This window comes from Syngnathus floridae, chromosome 4 (assembly GCF_059516105.1).
Source record: "Syngnathus floridae isolate MCC-2025c chromosome 4, RoL_Sflo_1.0, whole genome shotgun sequence".
NCBI lineage: Eukaryota > Metazoa > Chordata > Actinopteri > Syngnathiformes > Syngnathidae > Syngnathus > Syngnathus floridae.
In genome coordinates, this window is record NC_142416.1 from 2,069,750 (window position 1) to 2,091,028 (window position 21,279).

General features: G+C 43.5%; 2 protein-coding genes across 16 annotated transcripts in view; both read left to right on the forward strand.

The window, feature by feature from the left end:
- Positions 1-21,279, forward strand: part of LOC148398548 (janus kinase and microtubule-interacting protein 3-like) — a 319,781-nt gene that overhangs the window by 289,942 nt on the left and 8,560 nt on the right. For 8 of the 9 annotated variants that reach the window (XR_015858222.1, XR_015858224.1, XR_015858223.1 and 5 more), the window contains 2 exons: positions 18,932-19,020; positions 21,199-21,228. The gene's annotated coding sequence lies outside the window, so the exon portion shown is untranslated. The remainder of the gene's footprint in view (positions 1-18,931; positions 19,021-21,198; positions 21,229-21,279) is intronic. The other variant, XR_015858226.1, reaches the window with a different exon arrangement.
- On the forward strand, positions 9,321-16,800 carry LOC148398558 (uncharacterized). Of its 7 annotated transcripts, XR_015858237.1 has the most exons (4): positions 9,321-9,495; positions 9,570-12,042; positions 12,114-12,231; positions 16,209-16,800. XR_015858237.1 is itself a non-coding variant. In XM_088374763.1 (2 exons), exon 2 carries the CDS (start codon positions 9,653-9,655, stop codon positions 11,150-11,152), a length of 1,500 nt encoding a protein of 499 aa, XP_088230889.1. In that variant the 5' UTR covers positions 9,321-9,495; positions 9,570-9,652; the 3' UTR covers positions 11,153-14,606. The 7 variants fall into 7 exon arrangements, 1 of the variants encoding a protein (XP_088230889.1); XR_015858236.1 differs by having other exon boundaries at positions 9,570-12,231; XR_015858235.1 differs by having other exon boundaries at positions 9,570-13,175; positions 16,209-16,791.

Below are 21,279 nucleotides of genomic sequence, written 5' to 3' on the forward strand. Positions count from 1 at the left end.
GTCATTTTTATCCTAGCCAATAACAAGAAAGTGAGAATTAGAGAAATCTAAAAGAGAGGGACCATGGATAGGCACTGGGAAATGGAACCATTTCAACCAAAACCCTGGGGTTTCTGACCCCACACATGGTCCTCTCCCTCTCCGACCCTTGACAGAAGGGGAGGAGGGACGGGAGGGAGAAGCTGTTTACCAAGAAAGTAAGAGTTAGAGAAAATTTAAGAAAAGAGAGATACCACGGAAAGGCAATGGGAAATGCGAGCATCTCAACCAAAGCCCGCAAAGCATGCGACCCGATAATTTGGCTTAAGGTAATACTGGGATGTCCGAAGGGCACTGGCTGGTTAGGTATTTTGAGTTTTACTCGCTAAACCTTCCCCAAAGGGTCCGCCGACCCTGTCGGTTAGATAGAAGGCAACGGAAGGCACGGGCCTACGCATGTCTCACCAGTAAACCTCGCCGTACCAGGTCACATAAAATCTGGATTGGGTACGAAGGACGGCGAAGTGAGACTGCACTTCTGCCAGAACCTCCCCCGAGTAGCTGAGGCGCCACCCAGGTCTTCGGCCAGCAAGATGGAAAAAATGAGAGAAGAAGAAAAAAATGAGAGAAGAAAAAAAAGCAACCTAAAGTCCTACCCTTGGATTACATTATGTCTATTCACTTTGAATCATTGTTTACCTCATATCTTGTTTTTATATTCAACCAACCGCTTTCTTAGAAGTTAGGGGTTAGGGTCCGCTAAAGAGTTCCTCCCCCGAAGGAGAGGAGCAAAGGCACAGTCCTCCTATCCTTACCTGCCACCCATAACCGGCTCCAAAGTATCCTACCCATTGCGGACACGCCAGCCATGTTGGCCCGGACGACGTTGGGGTTGAGAAAGATATTTCTTTTACCTTGAACTTGTGTTTGTGCTTATTGTATGTTTGATTTTGACTGTACTTACCCGATCTGGTCACCTCTGAGGAAAAAAAACCTAATTTAAAGTCCTACCCTTGGATTACCTTTGTCTATTCCCTTTGAACTATTTTTGAACTAATATTTCGTTTTTATATTCAACCAACCATTTTCTTTAGAGGTTAAGGTTAGGGATTAGGGGTTAGGGGTTAGGTTTAGGGATTAGGAGTTAGGTTTAGGGATTAGGGGTTAGTTTCCTCTTTTTAGGGATTAGGGGTTAGGTTTAGGGTTAGGTTTAGGGATTAGGTTTAGGGATCAGGGGTTAGATCTAGGGATTAAGGGTTAGGTTTAGGGATTAGGGGTTAGGGTTAGGGTTAGGGTTAGGGGTTAGGGTTAGGGTTAGGGTTAGGGTTAGGTATTTTGAGTTTTACTCGCTAAACCTTCCCCAAAGGGTCCGCCGACCCTGTCGGTTAGATAGAAGGCAACGGAAGGCACGGGCCTACGCATGTCTCACCAGTAAACCTCGCCGTACCAGGTCACATAAAATCTGGATTGGGTACGAAGGACGGCGAAGTGAGACTGCACTTCTGCCAGAACCTCCCCCGAGTAGCTGAGGCGCCACCCAGGTCTTCGGCCAGCAAGATGGAAAAAATGAGAGAAGAAGAAAAAAATGAGAGAAGAAAAAAAAGGAACCTAAAGTCCTACCCTTGGATTACATTATGTCTATTCACTTTGAATCACTGTTTACCTCATATCTTGTTTTTATATTCAACCAACCGCTTTCTTAGAAGTTAGGGGTGAGGGTCCGCTAAAGAGTTCCTCCCCCGAAGGAGAGGAGCAAAGGCACAGTCCTCCTATCCTTACCTGCCACCCATAACCAGCTCCAAAGTATCCTACCCATTGCGGACACGCCAGCCATGTTGGCCCGGACGACTTTGGGCTTGAGAAAGATATTTCTTTTACCTTGAACTTGTGTTTGTGCTTATTGTATGTTTGATTTTGACTGTACTTACCCGATCTGGTCACCTCTGAGGAAAAAAAACCTAATTTAAAGTCCTACCCTTGGATTACCTTTGTCTATTCCCTTTGAACTATTTTTGAACTAATATTTCGTTTTTATATTCAACCAACCATTTTCTTTAGAGGTTAGGGTTAGGGGTTAGGGTTAGGGTTAGGGGTTAGGGTTAGGGTTAGGGTTAGGGGTTAGGGTTAGGGTTAGAGTTTTATGTCAGCAATTTGCGTTTCGTTCCGGATAATTTCCCATCTACTTATTTTAGCTTATTAACTTGTTGTTTTCGCTCTTGTGCATTTTTGTTTCTTTTCTTGCAGGTACCGATTGGGCGTGAATATGTGATCTCGGCATAGGTAAGTATAACTGTGTTTCCTTTTTTCAGGTTTGTACCAGGTAAGTATTGTTTTTTGATATTGTAAATATTTACATCCAACCACTTTTTAGTTTATGTTCAATTTTGTGTTTATGTTTCCTTTTTTCAGGTTTGTATCAGGTAAGTATTGTTTTTTGATAGTGTAAATATTTACTTCCAACCACTTTTTAGTTTATATTCAATTTTGTGTTTGTGTTCAAATTTTTGACTTCTTAATTTCCAATTTTTTACTTACAGGTTGAAATTTTTTTCATATTGGGAGTCAGGGAGGGATTTGGATTAGGGTTAGGGTTAGGGTTGGGGTTAGGGTTAGGGTTTGGGTTAGGGTTGGGGTTAGGGTTTGGGGTTAGGTTAGGGTTAGGGTTAGGGTAGGATCGGTTTAGGGGACAGTGCACAGACGCAGCAGAAGCTGAATGGAAACTGGAAACGTGGGGGGGCAGTGGAGGTGGCACAGGCGAGTTAGGATTAAGAAGGGAGTTCCTCCCCCGAAGGAGAGGAGCAAAGGCACGGTCCTACCATCCACGCCCACGTCCCACAACCAGCCCCAGAGCACACTGTACGTCGTGGCTGCGCCAGCCATGCTGGTCAGGCCTTTTTGGGCTTAATAAACATGTACTTGCTTTGTAGTTGTTGTTTGTTTTTGTGTTTGTACTTTGCCTATCCGGCCGCCTTTGTTATATATGTAATAAATGAGTCTCGACTTGGCATGATAGATTGACAGCTGCATTTGCGGTCAAATTAGTCGTACCTCGCACTTAATTCATCGACTCCCCTATCTGGGTGGAGCGAGAGCATCTTGCTCTGTGCGGCATCCATGCGCTCTCCTATCTGGGTAGAGCGTGGGTAAATTATAATTTTGCGTCTAATTGTTTTCCTATCGGCGCTAGTTTGCGCTCCCTTTTATTTCCTCCGTGTGGCCATTGACAACGTTTCGGCATCTTTTGTGCCTTCCTCAGGTCTGGCACACGGGAATTGCAGCTAAATTTAGTTTTATTGCATGTGGAGCTGTTTCCTCCTTCATGGCCGCATCGAGACTGAGTTTCCTGCTTTGAGCGGTCCTTATATAGTTTTATGTCAGCAATTTGCGTTTCGTTCCGGATAATTTCCCATCTACTTATTTTAGCTTATTAACTTGTTGTTTTCGCTCTTGTGCATTTTTGTTTCTTTTCTTGCAGGTACCGATTGGGCGTGAATATGTGATCTCGGCATAGGTAAGTATAACTGTGTTTCCTTTTTTCAGGTTTGTACCAGGTAAGTATTGTTTTTTTGATATTGTAAATATTTACATCCAACCACTTTTTAGTTTATGTTCAATTTTGTGTTTATGTTTCCTTTTTTCAGGTTTGTATCAGGTAAGTATTGTTTTTTGATAGTGTAAATATTTACTTCCAACCACTTTTTAGTTTATATTCAATTTTGTGTTTGTGTTCAAATTTTTGACTTCTTAAGTTCCAATTTTTGACTTACAGGTTGAAATTTTTTTCATATTGGGAGTCAGGGAGGGATTTGGATTAGGGTTAGGGTTGGGGTTAGGGTTAGGGTTTGGGTTAGGGTTAGGGTTGGGGTTAGGGTTAGGGTTTGGGGTTAGGTTAGGGTTAGGGTTAGGGTTAGGGTTAGGGTTAGGGTTAGGGTTGTTTCTTTTCTTGCAGGTACCGATTGGGCGTGAATATGTGATCTCGGCATAGGTAAGTATAACTGTGTTTCCTTTTTTCAGGTTTGTACCAAAAATGCACAAGAGCGAAAACAACAAGTTAATAAGCTAAAATAAGTAGATGGGAAATTATCCGGAACGAAACGCAAATTGCTGACATAAAACTATATAAGGACCGCTCAAAGCAGGAAACTCAGTCTCGATGCGGCCATGAAGGAGGAAACAGCTCCACATGCAATAAAACTAAATTTAGCTGCAATTCCCGTGTGCCAGACCTGAGGAAGGCACAAAAGATGCCGAAACGTTGTCAATGGCCACACGGAGGAAATAAAAGGGAGCGCAAACTAGCGCCGATAGGAAAACAATTAGACGCAAAATTATAATTTACCCACGCTCTACCCAGATAGGAGAGCGCATGGATGCCGCACAGAGCAAGATGCTCTCGCTCCACCCAGATAGGGGAGTCGATGAATTAAGTGCGAGGTACGACTAATTTGACCGCAAATGCAGCTGTCAATCTATCATGCCAAGTCGAGACTCATTTATTACATATATAACAAAGGCGGCCGGATAGGCAAAGTACAAACACAAAAACAAACAACAACTACAAAGCAAGTACATGTTTATTAAGCCCAAAAAGGCCTGACCAGCATGGCTGGCGCAGCCACGACGTACAGTGTGCTCTGGGGCTGGTTGTGGGACGTGGGCGTGGATGGTAGGACCGTGCCTTTGCTCCTCTCCTTCGGGGGAGGAACTCCCTTCTTAATCCTAACTCGCCTGTGCCACCTCCACTGCCCCCCCACGTTTCCAGTTTCCATTCAGCTTCTGCTGCGTCTGTGCACTGTCCCCTAAACCGATCCTACCCTAACCCTAACCCTAACCTAACCCCAAACCCTAACCCCAACCCTAACCCAAACCCTAACCCTAACCCCAACCCTAACCCTAACCCTAATCCAAATCCCTCCCTGACTCCCAATATGAAAAAAATTTCAACCTGTAAGTAAAAAATTGGAAATTAAGAAGTCAAAAATTTGAACACAAACACAAAATTGAATATAAACTAAAAAGTGGTTGGAAGTAAATATTTACACTATCAAAAAACAATACTTACCTGATACAAACCTGAAAAAAGGAAACATAAACACAAAATTGAACATAAACTAAAAAGTGGTTGGATGTAAATATTTACAATATCAAAAAACAATACTTACCTGGTACAAACCTGAAAAAAGGAAACACAGTTATACTTACCTATGCCGAGATCACATATTCACGCCCAATCGGTACCTGCAAGAAAAGAAACAAAAATGCACAAGAGCGAAAACAACAAGTTAATAAGCTAAAATAAGTAGATGGGAAATTATCCGGAACGAAACGCAAATTGCTGACATAAAACTCTAACCCTAACCCTAACCCCTAACCCTAACCCTAACCCTAACCCCTAACCCTAACCCTAACCCTAACCCCTAACCCTAACCTCTAAAGAAAATGGTTGGTTGAATATAAAAACGAAATATTAGTTCAAAAATAGTTCAAAGGGAATAGACAAAGGTAATCCAAGGGTAGGACTTTAAATTAGGTTTTTTTTCCTCAGAGGTGACCAGATCGGGTAAGTACAGTCAAAATCAAACATACAATAAGCACAAACACAAGTTCAAGGTAAAAGAAATATCTTTCTCAAGCCCAAAGTCGTCCGGGCCAACATGGCTGGCGTGTCCGCAATGGGTAGGATACTTTGGAGCTGGTTATGGGTGGCAGGTAAGGATAGGAGGACTGTGCCTTTGCTCCTCTCCTTCGGGGGAGGAACTCTTTAGCGGACCCTCACCCCTAACTTCTAAGAAAGCGGTTGGTTGAATATAAAAACAAGATATGAGGTAAACAGTGATTCAAAGTGAATAGACATAATGTAATCCAAGGGTAGGACTTTAGGTTCCTTTTTTTTCTTCTCTCATTTTTTTCTTCTTCTCTCATTTTTTCCATCTTGCTGGCCGAAGACCTGGGTGGCGCCTCAGCTACTCGGGGGAGGTTCTGGCAGAAGTGCAGTCTCACTTCGCCGTCCTTCGTACCCAATCCAGATTTTATGTGACCTGGTACGGCGAGGTTTACTGGTGAGACATGCGTAGGCCCGTGCCTTCCGTTGCCTTCTATCTAACCGACAGGGTCGGCGGACCCTTTGGGGAAGGTTTAGCGAGTAAAACTCAAAATACCTAACCCTAACCCTAACCCTAACCCTAACCCTAACCCCTAACCCTAACCCTAACCCTAACCCCTAATCCCTAAACCTAACCCTTAATCCCTAGATCTAACCCCTGATCCCTAAACCTAATCCCTAAACCTAACCCTAAACCTAACCCCTAATCCCTAAAAAGAGGAAACTAACCCCTAATCCCTAAACCTAACTCCTAATCCCTAAACCTAACCCCTAACCCCTAATCCCTAACCTTAACCTCTAAAGAAAATGGTTGGTTGAATATAAAAACGAAATATTAGTTCAAAAATAGTTCAAAGGGAATAGACAAAGGTAATCCAAGGGTAGGACTTTAAATTAGGTTTTTTTTCCTCAGAGGTGACCAGATCGGGTAAGTACAGTCAAAATCAAACATACAATAAGCACAAACACAAGTTCAAGGTAAAAGAAATATCTTTCTCAACCCCAACGTCGTCCGGGCCAACATGGCTGGCGTGTCCGCAATGGGTAGGATACTTTGGAGCCGGTTATGGGTGGCAGGTAAGGATAGGAGGACTGTGCCTTTGCTCCTCTCCTTCGGGGGAGGAACTCTTTAGCGGACCCTAACCCCTAACTTCTAAGAAAGCGGTTGGTTGAATATAAAAACAAGATATGAGGTAAACAATGATTCAAAGTGAATAGACATAATGTAATCCAAGGGTAGGACTTTAGGTTGCTTTTTTTTCTTCTCTCATTTTTTTCTTCTTCTCTCATTTTTTCCATCTTGCTGGCCGAAGACCTGGGTGGCGCCTCAGCTACTCGGGGGAGGTTCTGGCAGAAGTGCAGTCTCACTTCGCCGTCCTTCGTACCCAATCCAGATTTTATGTGACCTGGTACGGCGAGGTTTACTGGTGAGACATGCGTAGGCCCGTGCCTTCCGTTGCCTTCTATCTAACCGACAGGGTCGGCGGACCCTTTGGGGAAGGTTTAGCGAGTAAAACTCAAAATACCTAACCAGCCAGTGCCCTTCGGACATCCCAGTATTACCTTAAGCCAAATTATCGGGTCGCATGCTTTGCGGGCTTTGGTTGAGATGCTCGCATTTCCCATTGCCTTTCCGTGGTATCTCTCTTTTCTTAAATTTTCTCTAACTCTTACTTTCTTGGTAAACAGCTTCTCCCTCCCGTCCCTCCTCCCCTTCTGTCAAGGGTCGGAGAGGGAGAGGACCATGTGTGGGGTCAGAAACCCCAGGGTTTTGGTTGAAATGGTTCCATTTCCCAGTGCCTATCCATGGTCCCTCTCTTTTAGATTTCTCTAATTCTCACTTTCTTGTTATTGGCTAGGATAAAAATGACGCAGAGAGACGAGTTTGGGAGCCTGGTTAGAGCCATCTTTAGCCTCTACAAGTTTCAGTGGAACACATGGAATCGGTGTGAACAGAGAGGTACAACAACTACAACTCAACACCTGAGTCGTCTACAGGACCGACTTGAGAAAGCAGTGACCCCCAGTCAACCTAAGCCGGACACAGCCAAGCGTTTGACCGATATTGCACGTACCTGGGGTGAGTCCGCTTCTCAGATTTTACAGGAGCACTATGAAGAAGGGGAGCAATCCCTGAGAAAGAGAATAGGCTCCCTTCCTTTGGTGGATGGATCAAGAGCGTGGCAAGTTGCCCAACGTTGGGTCCTCAGACGCTACCGGGTGGTCAACCCGCAAGTGGGGTCAGCAACAGTGAAAGTGCTGGAATCGCTGGGAATGACAGGACCTCTCCCATTGCTGCCTGGGAGGAGGCGGATGAGACGCCGGGTAAGGAGGCCCAGGAAGAGGGCACCTGAGAAGTCCAGCTCCGCAGTTGACCCAAGTTACCTAAAAAAAGACACTCAACAAGGTGAAGTTAAGAAGATTAAGAAGATTAAGAAAAAGAGAAAGAGAAGTAAGACACTCACCCACCACACTCAACAAGGTGAAGTTAAGAAGATGAAGAAAAAGAAAAAGAGGAGTAGGAAGCTCACCCACCACTCAAGGGAACAGAGGGATGCCCAACACATGGAGGAAGGGAGGGCGCCCCAAACGACTTACCTTGACGAGCAGATGGAGGACTTACCTTCACCGACTCAAGAGGAGAACTCGACAGCTTTCCACGAACCGACGACAGAGACTCTAATGAAGCGCATTGAGGGAATAATGAGGAAATACCAGGAACCTACTGGTCCTAACGCGTCAGAAACACCAAGTAGGAGAAGTGAGACACCACGACCGAAATTACTGGAAACAACATCCTTCCAGTCACGTGACACACAAACCGAACCACAATCGATGTACACCAGACACGAACATGAAGGGAATAAGAGGGCAAATTGGTTTTTGTTTCCCCAGAGAAGATGGTTGATTGTAGGTGATTCAAACTTAGCCAAATTGCCGAAAATCGAAGACCGTGAAGTACAAGTGGACTGTTATCCGGGAGCTAAAATCAGCCATGGGATTCACCTACTCAGAAACAGAACTGCGACCTCTCCCAACGTGCTAGGGGTCATTTTATCCTTTGGCCTTAACAATAGAGGTAGGGTCATCCCAATATTCATATCCAAGGAGATAGCCAGATTGCTGGGAGCAGCTAAGGCCACTTTTCCTTATGCTAAAATATTCATTCCTAAAATTAATTATTCCCAATCACTTCCTTTGGAGATCCAAGCCAACCTTAGGGAACTGAATGATATAATAGAGGAAACGGGCCATTCGATTCAACGCTTACCATCAAGACTGTTTACCACAGGACCGGACAACATCCATTGGACAACGGACACGGCTGAAGAGATGTGGACCTTGTGGAAAACCTTTTTTATGCCAAGAAGCCTCCCCCCACTCAAGGAGATAACCCTGACTGATCCAGTGGTCAACCTGTCGACCTCCTTTAGTTTGACGAAAGATCATAGGGAGCTTCTGGGGAAGGGGCTTACATTCGTCCCCACCGCAACCATGATGACGGATCAGAGAAAGATCACCAAGGCCCATGTGCGACAGTACCATAGAAGGTTAAAACTAGACTCTTATTTTGGAACTTCAACGACGGCAGCACCACCCAAATTCCAGTCGGCTTCAATGTGGGAGCCCAAGGATGATGAAGTACCTAGGGAGATGAAAGTATTAATACACAAAGACAGAGCGGTCCTAAAACAAGTGGAAGTCCCAAGAGAGATGCCAAATTTGACAGAGAGCGAAAGAAGAGCCCTGGACGAATTAAGTTCGGCAGAGGAATTGATTATTAAGCCAGCAGATAAAGGGTCAGCGGTGGTCATTATGGACCGGAAAAATTACGTGAGAGAGGCTCATCGACAACTTCGCAATACGGAGTATTACCATTCGATCCAAAAACCGATTTATCCGGATACAGAAAAGTTAGTCCACACAATATTAGATCAAATGAGAAAAGAGCACCACATTACTAAAAAACAATTCTTGTATTTAACAGGAGCGTCCCCGTCACGTCCGAGATACTTTTATCTCCTACCCAAGATTCATAAAGACCCGGCATCGTGGCCCTGGCCCTATGAAATGCCGCCAGGACGTCCCATCGTATCAGATTGTAGTAGCGAATCCTACGGCTCGGCTGAGCTAGTAGATTATTACTTGAATCCCTTGTCAATTCTACATCCGAGTTACATCAAAGATACTAATGATTTTGTTTCAAAAGTACGGACCTTGACCTTGCCACAGACCTGTTGGTTGTTTTCCATGGATGTTGAAAACTTGTATACTAATATTGAAACTGCTAAGGGTTTAGAGGCGGTACGCAATGTTTTGGCACGTAATCCGATTGTGGGCCGCCCGGATGAACACATTTTGGCATTGCTGGAACTCAATCTGACTAAGAATGATTTTCAATTTGACAATGAGTATTTTTTACAGGTCAAGGGGACAGCAATGGGGAAACGTTTCTCTCCAGCCTATGCCAATATCTATATGGCTGAATGGGAGGAGAACGCCTTGACACAGTGCTCTAAGAAACCTATAGCTTACCTGAGGTTCTTAGATGATATTTGGGGAATTTGGGGAGATTCTAGGGAAGAATTTGACGTGTTTCTTAAAACCGTAAATGGCCACCACCCTTCAATTAAGCTGACGGCACAGATTAGCGAGAGGGAAATAAATTTTCTTGACACAACTACATATAAGGGACCGGAATTTCATACAACAGGGGTACTTGATGTCAGAGTATTTTTTAAATCCACAGATACTCATGCGCTACTACACAAAAAGAGTTTTCACCCTAGACACACGTTTGGGGGTTTGGTTTATTCACAACTCTTGAGATTCGGGAGGATTTGCACTCGCACAGAAGATAGGGAAGAAGCGACCAAAGTCTTGTTCAGGTCATTACAACAACGAGGTTATTCTCGGTCATTTCTTCGCACGATTAAGCTACAGACAAGGAAAAAAGGAAGAAGAGGGGACACTCAGGGGGTTAAAAAGATGGTACTTCCTCTAATTTCGACTTACAACTCTTACACAGTCAATGTTCACAGAAAAATTAAACAGAATTTGGAAGCGTCGGCGCTGACTGACCTGAAGGCGAAACATAAGGTGGTTTCAGCCTTCAAAAGGAATCCAAATTTAAAAGATTTGTTGGTTAGCACTAAAATGAAAAGTGGGTCCTCTCGTGCAGCCAGGAGATCAATAGGAGTGATAACAGACTCTCAGAAGAAAGAACATTTCTTCACACAGACGGGTAAGGCCTTGTCTACGCGGAATGCGGTCTACTGTATGAGCTGTCGGTTGTGTGGAGTTATGTATGTGGGACAGACTCGAAATGATGTCAGAAGCAGACTGCATTCGCACCGCTATAGCATCACACATAACCAGAAGCGTAACACTCATGTAGTACGCCATTTCCGCCTGCACGGGTTACGTAACTTGAGAATACGGATTTTGGAAAACTGTGCGGGCTGGACACAAAGGGATAGGGAAAACGCGGAAATGAGATGGGTCAAGCGGCTGAAAACTAAATATCCACTGGGACTCAATTTAACAACAACGGAAACGGAAAACACTTGAATATCTGGGTTAAAATGGAAATTCTAGGGTTAGAGTTTACACGTTTAAGAAAATTTAAAGGGAATGCCCTCCCAAAACGATATATAGAAATTAGGGAAAATATCATAATTGTTCCTGGGTTTAAGTTCTTGTGGGGGAGGTTTATGTGTTGGGAGACGGCTGAAAGGAGTTTGGACCGGGACTGAAGGTGAATGAGGAACTTAGCCCTGACAGAGGTATGACATTGTACGTCACATCCGGGGGCTCCTGACACTTTCCATTTAGTCAAAGAGTCTAACTCTGGTTGGCTGGTTTTCCTGACAACATAGATAAAGTGCCCAACTCGGACACCAAATTCTAATCTTCATTCTTATTTGGACTCTACTCTAACATTAAATCCTAACACTTAATCAATTCACAAAACTTACATAAATTCAGATTCAGAAAGGAAACCTAACCCAAACCCTAATTCTACCCTTGACCTCTGACCCTAACCCTTAACTCTAAATTAATTAGGAAATTGTACCAAATTTCAACAAAATTAGTCTAAACTGAACCTTATTTTGATCCTAAATGCAATGAGATTCCAGAATGAATTTTAATCCTACCAAATCTAAAAATTTACGATTAAATTTAATTAAATTGCAAAACAAAAAAAAGGGGGAACTATAATCGAATTATATTTTGGATTTTAAGCAAACTTTAAAAGAAAAAGAAAAAAATATAAAAAAAAGAAGGATTTCTCTTCAAACACATAAAAGGAAAACATAGTACGTGATGGGACGCTTGAGGGCGCCCTTGGCACACTAAATCGCGGTGGTACGAATAGGGCTCGGCTAGACGCAAATATTAGGGGATTAATGATACCCTTTAAATTCAGAAATGAATACGTTGGAAAACACTATTAAGTGGTATGGAAAGGTTTTTCAACTCTAGACGTGATTTTAATCTGGTTTGTTCTAACGGATACTTTGATTTGCAGAATGGTTGACGGAGGGTTGCCATGACGCAATGGGGAGTGTGAAACTTCCGGTTTGGCTAATATTGACTAGCTACGTTGTATACGGGGCTACTGACTCCGAATGCAAAGTCGGATTAAGGTGAGTGAGTGTGTTTTTTTACGGACGGAGGGGACCGGGTGGTGCAAGTAAACAATACTGATCTAAATGGATTTTATTATGGTGATTGCGAGGGGCAAGTTTAATAATAATATTGTATTAAGGGGGCCGCCATGACTTTTCGCAAAGGCTTATGGGTACTTCGGGGTTGCTAATGCTTGTTAGCTGCAGTACGCGCAGGACGATATCGCCCCAAATAGGTAACTATTTCAATGATCGCTATTAAATTGGTGGATCAATGGGACCGGGTATAAATAAAGGAACGGTGGCAAGCGGTGGAATTACAATTTATTTAATTCTTATGAATTATGGAACGGCTTCGGTACTATTAGTGGCTAGGGGAGACGCCATTGGGCTTTGCTGGGGCTTATGGGTACTTCCGCATCGCTAATGCTCATAACATTAGCCACGATACGCTTATAGTGATTTCGTTACGAATATACGATCGTATTCTACGAATTAATGGAATCGGGTAACACACTTTAATGATACCAGGGGGTGGAGGAGAATTTTATTCCATGTGAATTATTTATTTGGACGAGGGGAGGTTTGGGAAAATAGGGGGATTAGAAAAAAAGAGCCGGCAGAGTAATTGACAGGAGCGTACGAGTACTTCCGGGGGGCGGGACCTAGGGGGATCGCGATTTACGTAGATGAATGTATTTCTAAATATATAATTTGATTTAGATGATGAATTCAATTTACACTTAAATGTTTCACGACTAACTTAATTAAATGGTACCAATAGGATTTACCGAATGTCTTAGTGCTTATCAGTTAGATGTGGGAACGTGATTGGATGACGAGAGCCGTCAGTTGCTTCGCTGAGGCTCGTGGGAGAGAAAAGAAAAGAGAAAGGAAGGGTTGGCTTTCGGCGGTGGCGCTGTGACTCAGGAGAGTGGCACTGGGGAAGTCCTTCTTTCCAGGTACTGTGGAAGATTCTTCCGATTCTTTTTGAGAAAAACAGGTGAACCCTTTTTAATCGCTAAAGCTAAATTATACGGTACTACGCTATGCTAGCCTTTATTGGCATAGGATATGTGAGAGTATGCTAAGCTAAAAGAGAACGAAAAGAGAAAATATTAAATTGCCGGATGAATGGGACCGGATATCAATAAAGGAAACACAGCTAACGCTCATAACATTAGCTACGATACGTTTACGGGGATTTTGTTACGAATATACGATCGTAGTAATGTTATAAATTAATTCTACGAATGAAGGGGATCGGATTACACACTTTAATAATACCAGGGGATTTAGGAAAATTTTATTGCATATTGATCGTTTATTTGGGCGTTGTGAGGTTTTGTAAGATAGGGTGATTACGGAAAAAAGAGCCGCCAGAGTGATTGACAGGAGTTTACGAGTGTTTCCGGGGGGCGGGACTTAGGGGGATGGCAATTTAGTTAGAGGAATGTATTTCTAAATATATGATTCGATTTAGAGGATGAATTCAATTTACATTTAAATGTTTCATGACTAACCCAATTAAACGGTACCAATAGGGTTTACCGAATGTTTTAGGGCTTGTCTGATAGAGGTGGGAACGTGATGGGATGACGAGAGCCGTCAGTTAATTCGCTGAGGCTCGTGGGGGGATGGCGTTCGGCGGTAGCGCTGTGACTCAGGAGAGGGGTACTGGGGAAGACCTTCTTTCCAGGTAAGGTGGAAGATTCTTCCGATTCTTTTTAATTGCTAAAGCTACGTTATGCGGTACTACGCTATGCTGGAATTTATTGGTATAGGATGTGCGGGAGTATGCTAAGCTAAAAGAGAACGAAAAGAGAAAATATTAAATTGCCGGATGAATGGGACCGGATATCAATAAAGGAAACACAGCTAACGCTCAAAACATTAGCTACGATACGCTTACGGGGATTTGGTTACGAATATACGATCGTATTAATGTTATAAATTACTTTTACGAATGAAGGGAATCGGGTTATACACTTTAATAATACCAGGGGTTTTAGGAGAATTTTGTTTCATATTGATCGTTGATTGGGGCGATGGGAGGGTTTGGAAGATAGGGGGTTTACAGAAAAAACAGCCGCTAGAGTGATTGACAGGAGTTTGAGTGTTTCCGGGGGGCGGGACTTAGGGGAATCGCGATTTATGTAGATGAATGTATTCCTGAATATGTGATTGGATTTAGATTGTGAATTCAATTTACATTTAAATGTTGCACGACTAACCCAATTAAACAGTACCAATAGGGTTTGCCGATATATTTTTTTAGTGCTTATCAGTTAGATGTGGGAACGTGATTTTATGACGAGAGCTGTCAGTTGCTTCGCTGAGGCTCTTGGGAGGAGGTGCTCGGCGGTAGGACTGTGACTCGGGGGAGGGGCATTGGGGAAGAATTTGGCTTCCGGTTAATATGGAAGATTCTTCCGATTCTTTGAGAGTAACAGGTGAAACTTGTTTAATCGTCAAGACTAGGCTATGCTGGACTACGCTATGCTAGACTTTATTGAGATAAGATATGCGGGAGCGGGCGAAGCAAAACTATACCAGGTTAGCCCTAAACTATGTTTTACCAGACTTGGGGCATGCCATACAAAGGAATACAAAGGTTTTGTACATATGTTTAACGGTTGAACAAATCAGCACAACAAAAGGACTAACAGACTGACCAATTGATTTATGCTGTCTGCGGTAAAGCTGGACAGTTGACTAGACAATTACTGAGATTTCGATTGAGGATGTAGACACACTCCGGGGCTTGATCGACCCCGGCGGGGCCTCCCTTGGGCGAGGGTGTCTGGTGATAATGGCCGAAACACTCTGTGACCCCAAGGTCCACTACTGATGACGTGTCTACAAAATTATGACGTTCAAATTACCCAGGACAATAAGGACGACTTAATGGGACCCCTTTTGAAGAAAGTGGTTGGTTGAGTATAGAAACAAGATATTGGGTCAAGAATGCTGCAAGGTTGGTAGACGTGATGTGGTCCAGGGGTGGGACTTTCTTCTCTCGTGTCTCGCTGTTTTTTTGTCTTGCTGGCTGGAGTCCCCGGGGGGGGCGCCTCGGCTGCTCCGGGGGGGGTTCTGGTTGAGGTGCGGTCTCGCTTCGCTGTCCTTCGTTCCGGAGTTTGTGCGACTCCGGTGCGGCGGGGTTTGTTGAGGGGGACACACGTCGGCCTGTGCCCTCCGCGGCCTTCTGTCTGGCCGGCTGGGTCGGCGGACCCTTTGGGGAATGTGTAGCGAGTAAACCTTATAGACCTAGTCCTAACCCCTAATCCCTAAACCTAACCCCTAATCCCTAAACCTAACCCTTAATCCCTAGATCTAACCCCTGATCCCTAAACCTAATCCCTAAACCTAACCCTAAACCTAACCCCTAATCCCTAAAAAGAGGGAACTAACCCCTAATCCCTAAACCTAACTCCTAATCTCTAAACCTAACCCCTAACCCCTAATCCCTAACCTTAACCTCTAAAGAAAATGGTTGGTTGAATATAAAAACGAAATATTAGTTCAAAAATAGTTCAAAGGGAATAGACAAAGGTAATCCAAGGGTAGGACTTTAAATTAGGTTTTTTTTCCTCAGAGGTGACCAGATCGGGTAAGTACAGTCAAAATCAAACATACAATAAGCACAAACACAAGTTCAAGGTAAAAGAAATATCTTTCTCAACCCCAACGTCGTCCGGGCCAACGTGGCTGGCGTGTCCGCAATGGGTAGGATACTTTGGAGCCGGTTATGGGTGGCAGGTAAGGATAGGAGGACTGTGCCTTTGCTCCTCTCCTTCGGGGGAGGAACTCTTTAGCGGACCCTAACCCCTAACTTCTAAGAAAGCGGTTGGTTGAATATAAAAACAAGATATGAGGTAAACAATGATTCAAAGTGAATAGACATAATGTAATCCAAGGGTAGGACTTTAGGTTGCTTTTTTTTCTTCTCTCATGTTTTTCTTCTTCTCTCATTTTTTCCATCTTGCTGGCCGAAGACCTGGGTGGCGCCTCAGCTACTCGGGGGAGGTTCTGGCAGAAGTGCAGTCTCACTTCGCCGTCCTTCGTACCCAATCCAGATTTTATGTGACCTGGTACGGCGAGGTTTACTGGTGAGACATGCGTAGGCCCGTGCCTTCCGTTGCCTTCTATCTAACCGACAGGGTCGGCGGACCCTTTGGGGAAGGTTTAGCGAGTAAAACTCAAAATACCTAACCCTAACCCTAACCGTGCCCCCTTCCCAACCAATCGGATTTGCTATACGCGAAAACGACGCCAATGGAAAGAGCTTCTGCCCAAATTTAAATCCGTGGGCGTGGCTCGCAGCAGGAAGTAGGAAAATGGCGGCGATGTTGACAAAGACACAGCGGATGGTAACATACAACTAACAAGAGAAATATTTTTATTTTCTGCTTGCAACTGGACCGTCCAGAGCGTACACGGTAAGTACAACTCATCGTTTTTAAAAAGAAGTACTTTTGTTGCCCTGAAAAGCGAGTGAGCGTGGCGTTTGTGGGGGACGTCGAATTTCGACGATTCTTTCTGGTCAACGGTTGTAAATGATTGTGTTGATTAAAAAAGAAAACTTGATGTAACTCTACTTTTAACTGCCGTTTCAGATAGATTTGGAATTGCATCACATCCAATTTTGCCTAGAGCGTACACGGTAAGTAACACTCGTTGTGTTTAAGGAGATTTACGTTTGTAATAGCAGAAGTGTAGCCGCGTTGCGTTGTACGTGTGAATGTTGGTCCAGGCGAAATGTTAATGTTTAATTTCATTCCTTTAGGTTCCACGGTGTTTGTTGGCTGCAAGTTTTCCACTGCAAGAAGAGGCTCATATCATTGACCAGGAGCGAGCTACAATGGTGAGTAGCCATAACATTTATGTTAAACACTTCCTATTTCATGTCTAACAGTACTTGATTTAACAAATAACCATAAATAAATACAGTGTGGGCACTGAAGTTAACATATGTGATTATACTGCCTAATCTGTCACCGAGTAGATTGTTGCAAAGTAATATAAGATCCAAAGTTGTAATTCAGAATAGTTTTCAAAAGAAGGCCATTAGAATTATATAGAAGTCTGATTACCCTGATCATAACAACAAGCTATTAATTAAATCACAAATTCTTCAATTCAAAGATTTGGTAGATTATCAGACAAATAATGTCTAACAGTAATTGATTTAACACATCACGATAAGTAGATTGTGGGCACTCTCAAGTTAACATATATGATTATACTGCCTAATCTGTTACAGAGTATGTTGTTGCCAAGTAATGTAGAATAGATCCAAAGTAGTAATCCAGAATAGTTTTGAAGAGGCCATTAGAATAATAAACAAATCTGATTACCTTGAACATAATAACAAGCTAAGTGTTTAATATGTCCTATGAAGTCAAAATTGGGCACCATCATGTGGTGAAATTTGGAATTGCATCACATCCAATTTTGCCTGGGAACAAACAGATTAAATAAATCTTAGTTTTGAATAAACCACTCCTTCTCAAACAAGTAAACTCTGCCCATTTCGCGCAGTAGATGTTCTGTTAATATCTAGTATTTATACAAAGTCATAATTTAAATTGCTTTCAACCTTCATTCATCGGTTCAACCAACATTACTCGCTCTTATTACCAACTTGTATTGATTTAACTAAGCGTTTAATACTTCCTATCAGGTCTCAAGGCAAGATTTGGCAAAATACAATTTCAGCAAATCCAATTTTGCCAGGGAACAAAAATAGATTAAATAAACTAAATAAGTCTTCTTCCCATTAAATAAATCAGAAAAGTCTGTCTTGTAACCAGTCCTCTTCAAACAAGTAAAGTCTGCCCATTTTGTGCCGTAGATTTTGTGTCTCTGCCTAGTATTTAAACAAAATCATAATTTAAACGACTTCTTTCCTTCATTCACTTTGGAAATTTGGAATTGCAGCAAATCGAATTTTGCCAGGGAACAAAAATAGATCAATTAAACTAAATAAGTCTTCTTCCCATTAAATAAATTAAAAAAGTCTGTCTTGTAACCAGTCCTTTTCAAACAAGTAAAGTCTGCCCATTTTGTGCCGTCGATTTTGTGTTAATGCCTAGTATTTATACAAAATCATAATTTAAAGGACTTCATTCCTTCATTCACTTTGGAAATTTGGAATTGCAGCACATCAAATTTTGCCTGGGAAGAAAAGTAGATTAAATAAATTTAATAAGTCTTACTACTTCCCATTAAATAAATTAAATACGTCTTACTTGTTCCCACTCCTTTTCAAAAAAGTAGTTTAAAACGAGGTCCCTTCACTCAACCTTTAACCCTATTTATTCACCTTCTAGGCTAAGTGTTAAAGGCTAAGTGTTAAAGGCTAAGTGTTAAAGGCTAAGTGTTAAAGGCTAAGTGTTAGAGGCTAAGTGCCAGAGGCTAGGCGCCAGAGGCGAGTTTTTGTGGGCTGAAGTTTTAGTGGGGTTAGTGTGAATACAATCCAAAAGAATACAACAGAATACAATACAATAGAATATAATACATAGATTAAATTCAATAGCTCTTACTACTTCTCATTAAATAAATTAAATACGTCTTACTTGTTCCCAATCCTTTTCAAAAAAGTAGTTTAAAACGAGGGCCCTTCACTCAACCTTTAACCTCAACCCCGCACGTCACATTGTGTTGTATCTGTGAATGTTGGTTGTGGCCAAATGATAGTTTTCTTTCATTCGTTTAGGTTCCACGGTGTTTGTTGGCTATGTTTTCCACTGTCAGAAGGATGAAAATACAAAGTACAACGCTTGGACGTGGGCGAAGACGTCACCGGTGAGTCCTTCCTTCCTATTTATTTACCTTCTAGATGCTAGAGGCTAAGTGTTAGAGGCTAAGTGTTAGAGGCTAAGTGTTAAAGGCAACACAATACGAACAACACAACACAATACGAACAACTCAACACAATATGAACAACACAATACGAACAACACAACACAATACGAACAACACAACACAATACGAACAACACAACACAATACGAACAACACAACACAATACGAACAACACAACACATTACGAACAACACAACACAATACGAACAACACAACGATACTGCACTGAACAACACGATACCGCACTGAGAAACACGATACCGCACTGAACAACACGATACCGCACTGAACAACACCATGCCGCACTGAACACCATGCCACACTGAACAACACCATCCCGCACTGAACAACACCATGCCGCACTAAATAACACCATGCCGCACTGAACAACACCATGCCTCACTGAACGACACCATGCCGCACTGAAAAACACCATGCCGCACTGAACGACACCATGCCGCACTGAAAGACACCATCCCGCACTGAACACCATGCCGCACTGAACAACACCATCCTGCACTGAACAACACCATCCCGCACTGAACAACACCATGCCGCACTGAACAACACCATGCCGCACTGAACAACACCATGCCGCACTGAACAACACCATGCCGCACTGAACAACACTATGCCGCACTGAACAACACCATGCCGCACTGAACAACACGATCCCGCATTGAACAACACCATCCTGCACTGAACAACACCATGCCGCACTGAACAACACCATGCCGCACTGAACAACACCATTCCGCACTGAACAACACCATGCCGCACTGAACAACACCATCCTGCACTGAACAACACCATCCCGCACTGAACAACACCATGCCGCATTGAACAACACCATGCCGCATTGAACAACACCATCCTGCACTGAACACCATGCCGCACTGAACAACACCATGCCGCACTGAACAACACCATGCCGCACTGAACAACATTATGCCGCACTGAACAACATTATGCCGCACTAAACAACATTATGTCGCACAGAACAACACCATGCCGCACTGAACAACACCATGCTGCACTGAACAACATTATGCCGCACTGAACAATACGATCCCGCATTGAACAACACCATCCCGCAGTGAACACCATGCCGCACTGAACAACACCATGCCGCACTGAACAACACCATGCTGCACAGAACAACATTATGCTGCACTGAACAACACGATCCTGCATTGAACAACACCATGCCGCACTGAACAACACCATCCTGCACTGAACACCTTTCCACACTGAACAACACCATGCCGCACTGAACAACATTATGCCGCACTGAACAACACCATGCCGCACTGAACAACACCATGCCGCACTGAACAACACCATGCCGCACTGAACAACACCATGCCGCAATGAACAACACCATCCCGCACTGAACAACACCATGCCGCATTGAACAACACCATGCCGCACTGAACAACACCATCCCACACTGAACCACACCACCCCGCACTGAACAACACGATCCCGCATTGAACAACACCATCCCCGACTGAACAACACCATGCCGCACTGAACAACACCATTCCGCACTGAACAACACCATGCCGCACTGAACAACACCATCCTGCACTGAACAACACCATCCTGCACTGAACAACACCATCCCGCACTGAACAACACCATGCCGCACTGAACAACATTATGCCGCACTGAACAACACCATGCCGCACTGAACAACACCATGCCGCACTGAACAACACCATGCCGCACTGAACAACATTATGCCGCACTGAACAACATTATGCCTCACTGAACAACACCATGCCGCACTGAACAACACCATGCCGCACTGAACAACACCATGCCGCACTGAACAACACGACGTCGCACTGAACAACACGACGCCGCACAGAACAACACGACGCCGCACAGAATAACACAATACCGCACAGAACAACACTATACCGCACAAACAGTTTTAGATAATATTACGTCGCAGTCATGTGACGCGGACATGACGTCAATAGGCGGAACTCACGGCAAAATTATAATCCGTGGGCGTGGCTTGCAACAGGAAGTAGGAAAGCGGCAATTCTGGCAAACAAGACACAGCGGTTAGTAACACGATGACTAACAAGGCAAATATTTTTGTTTTCAGCTTGCAACTTGACCGTCTAGAGCGTACAAGGTAATTACAACTGGTTTTTTTAGCCCTGAAAAGCGAGGGAGTGTGGCGTTT

Coding starts and splice junctions, on each gene's coding strand:
- LOC148398558 (XM_088374763.1), top strand. CDS start 9,653: ATGCCGCCAGGACGTCCCATCGTATCAGATTGTAGTAGCGAATCCTAC.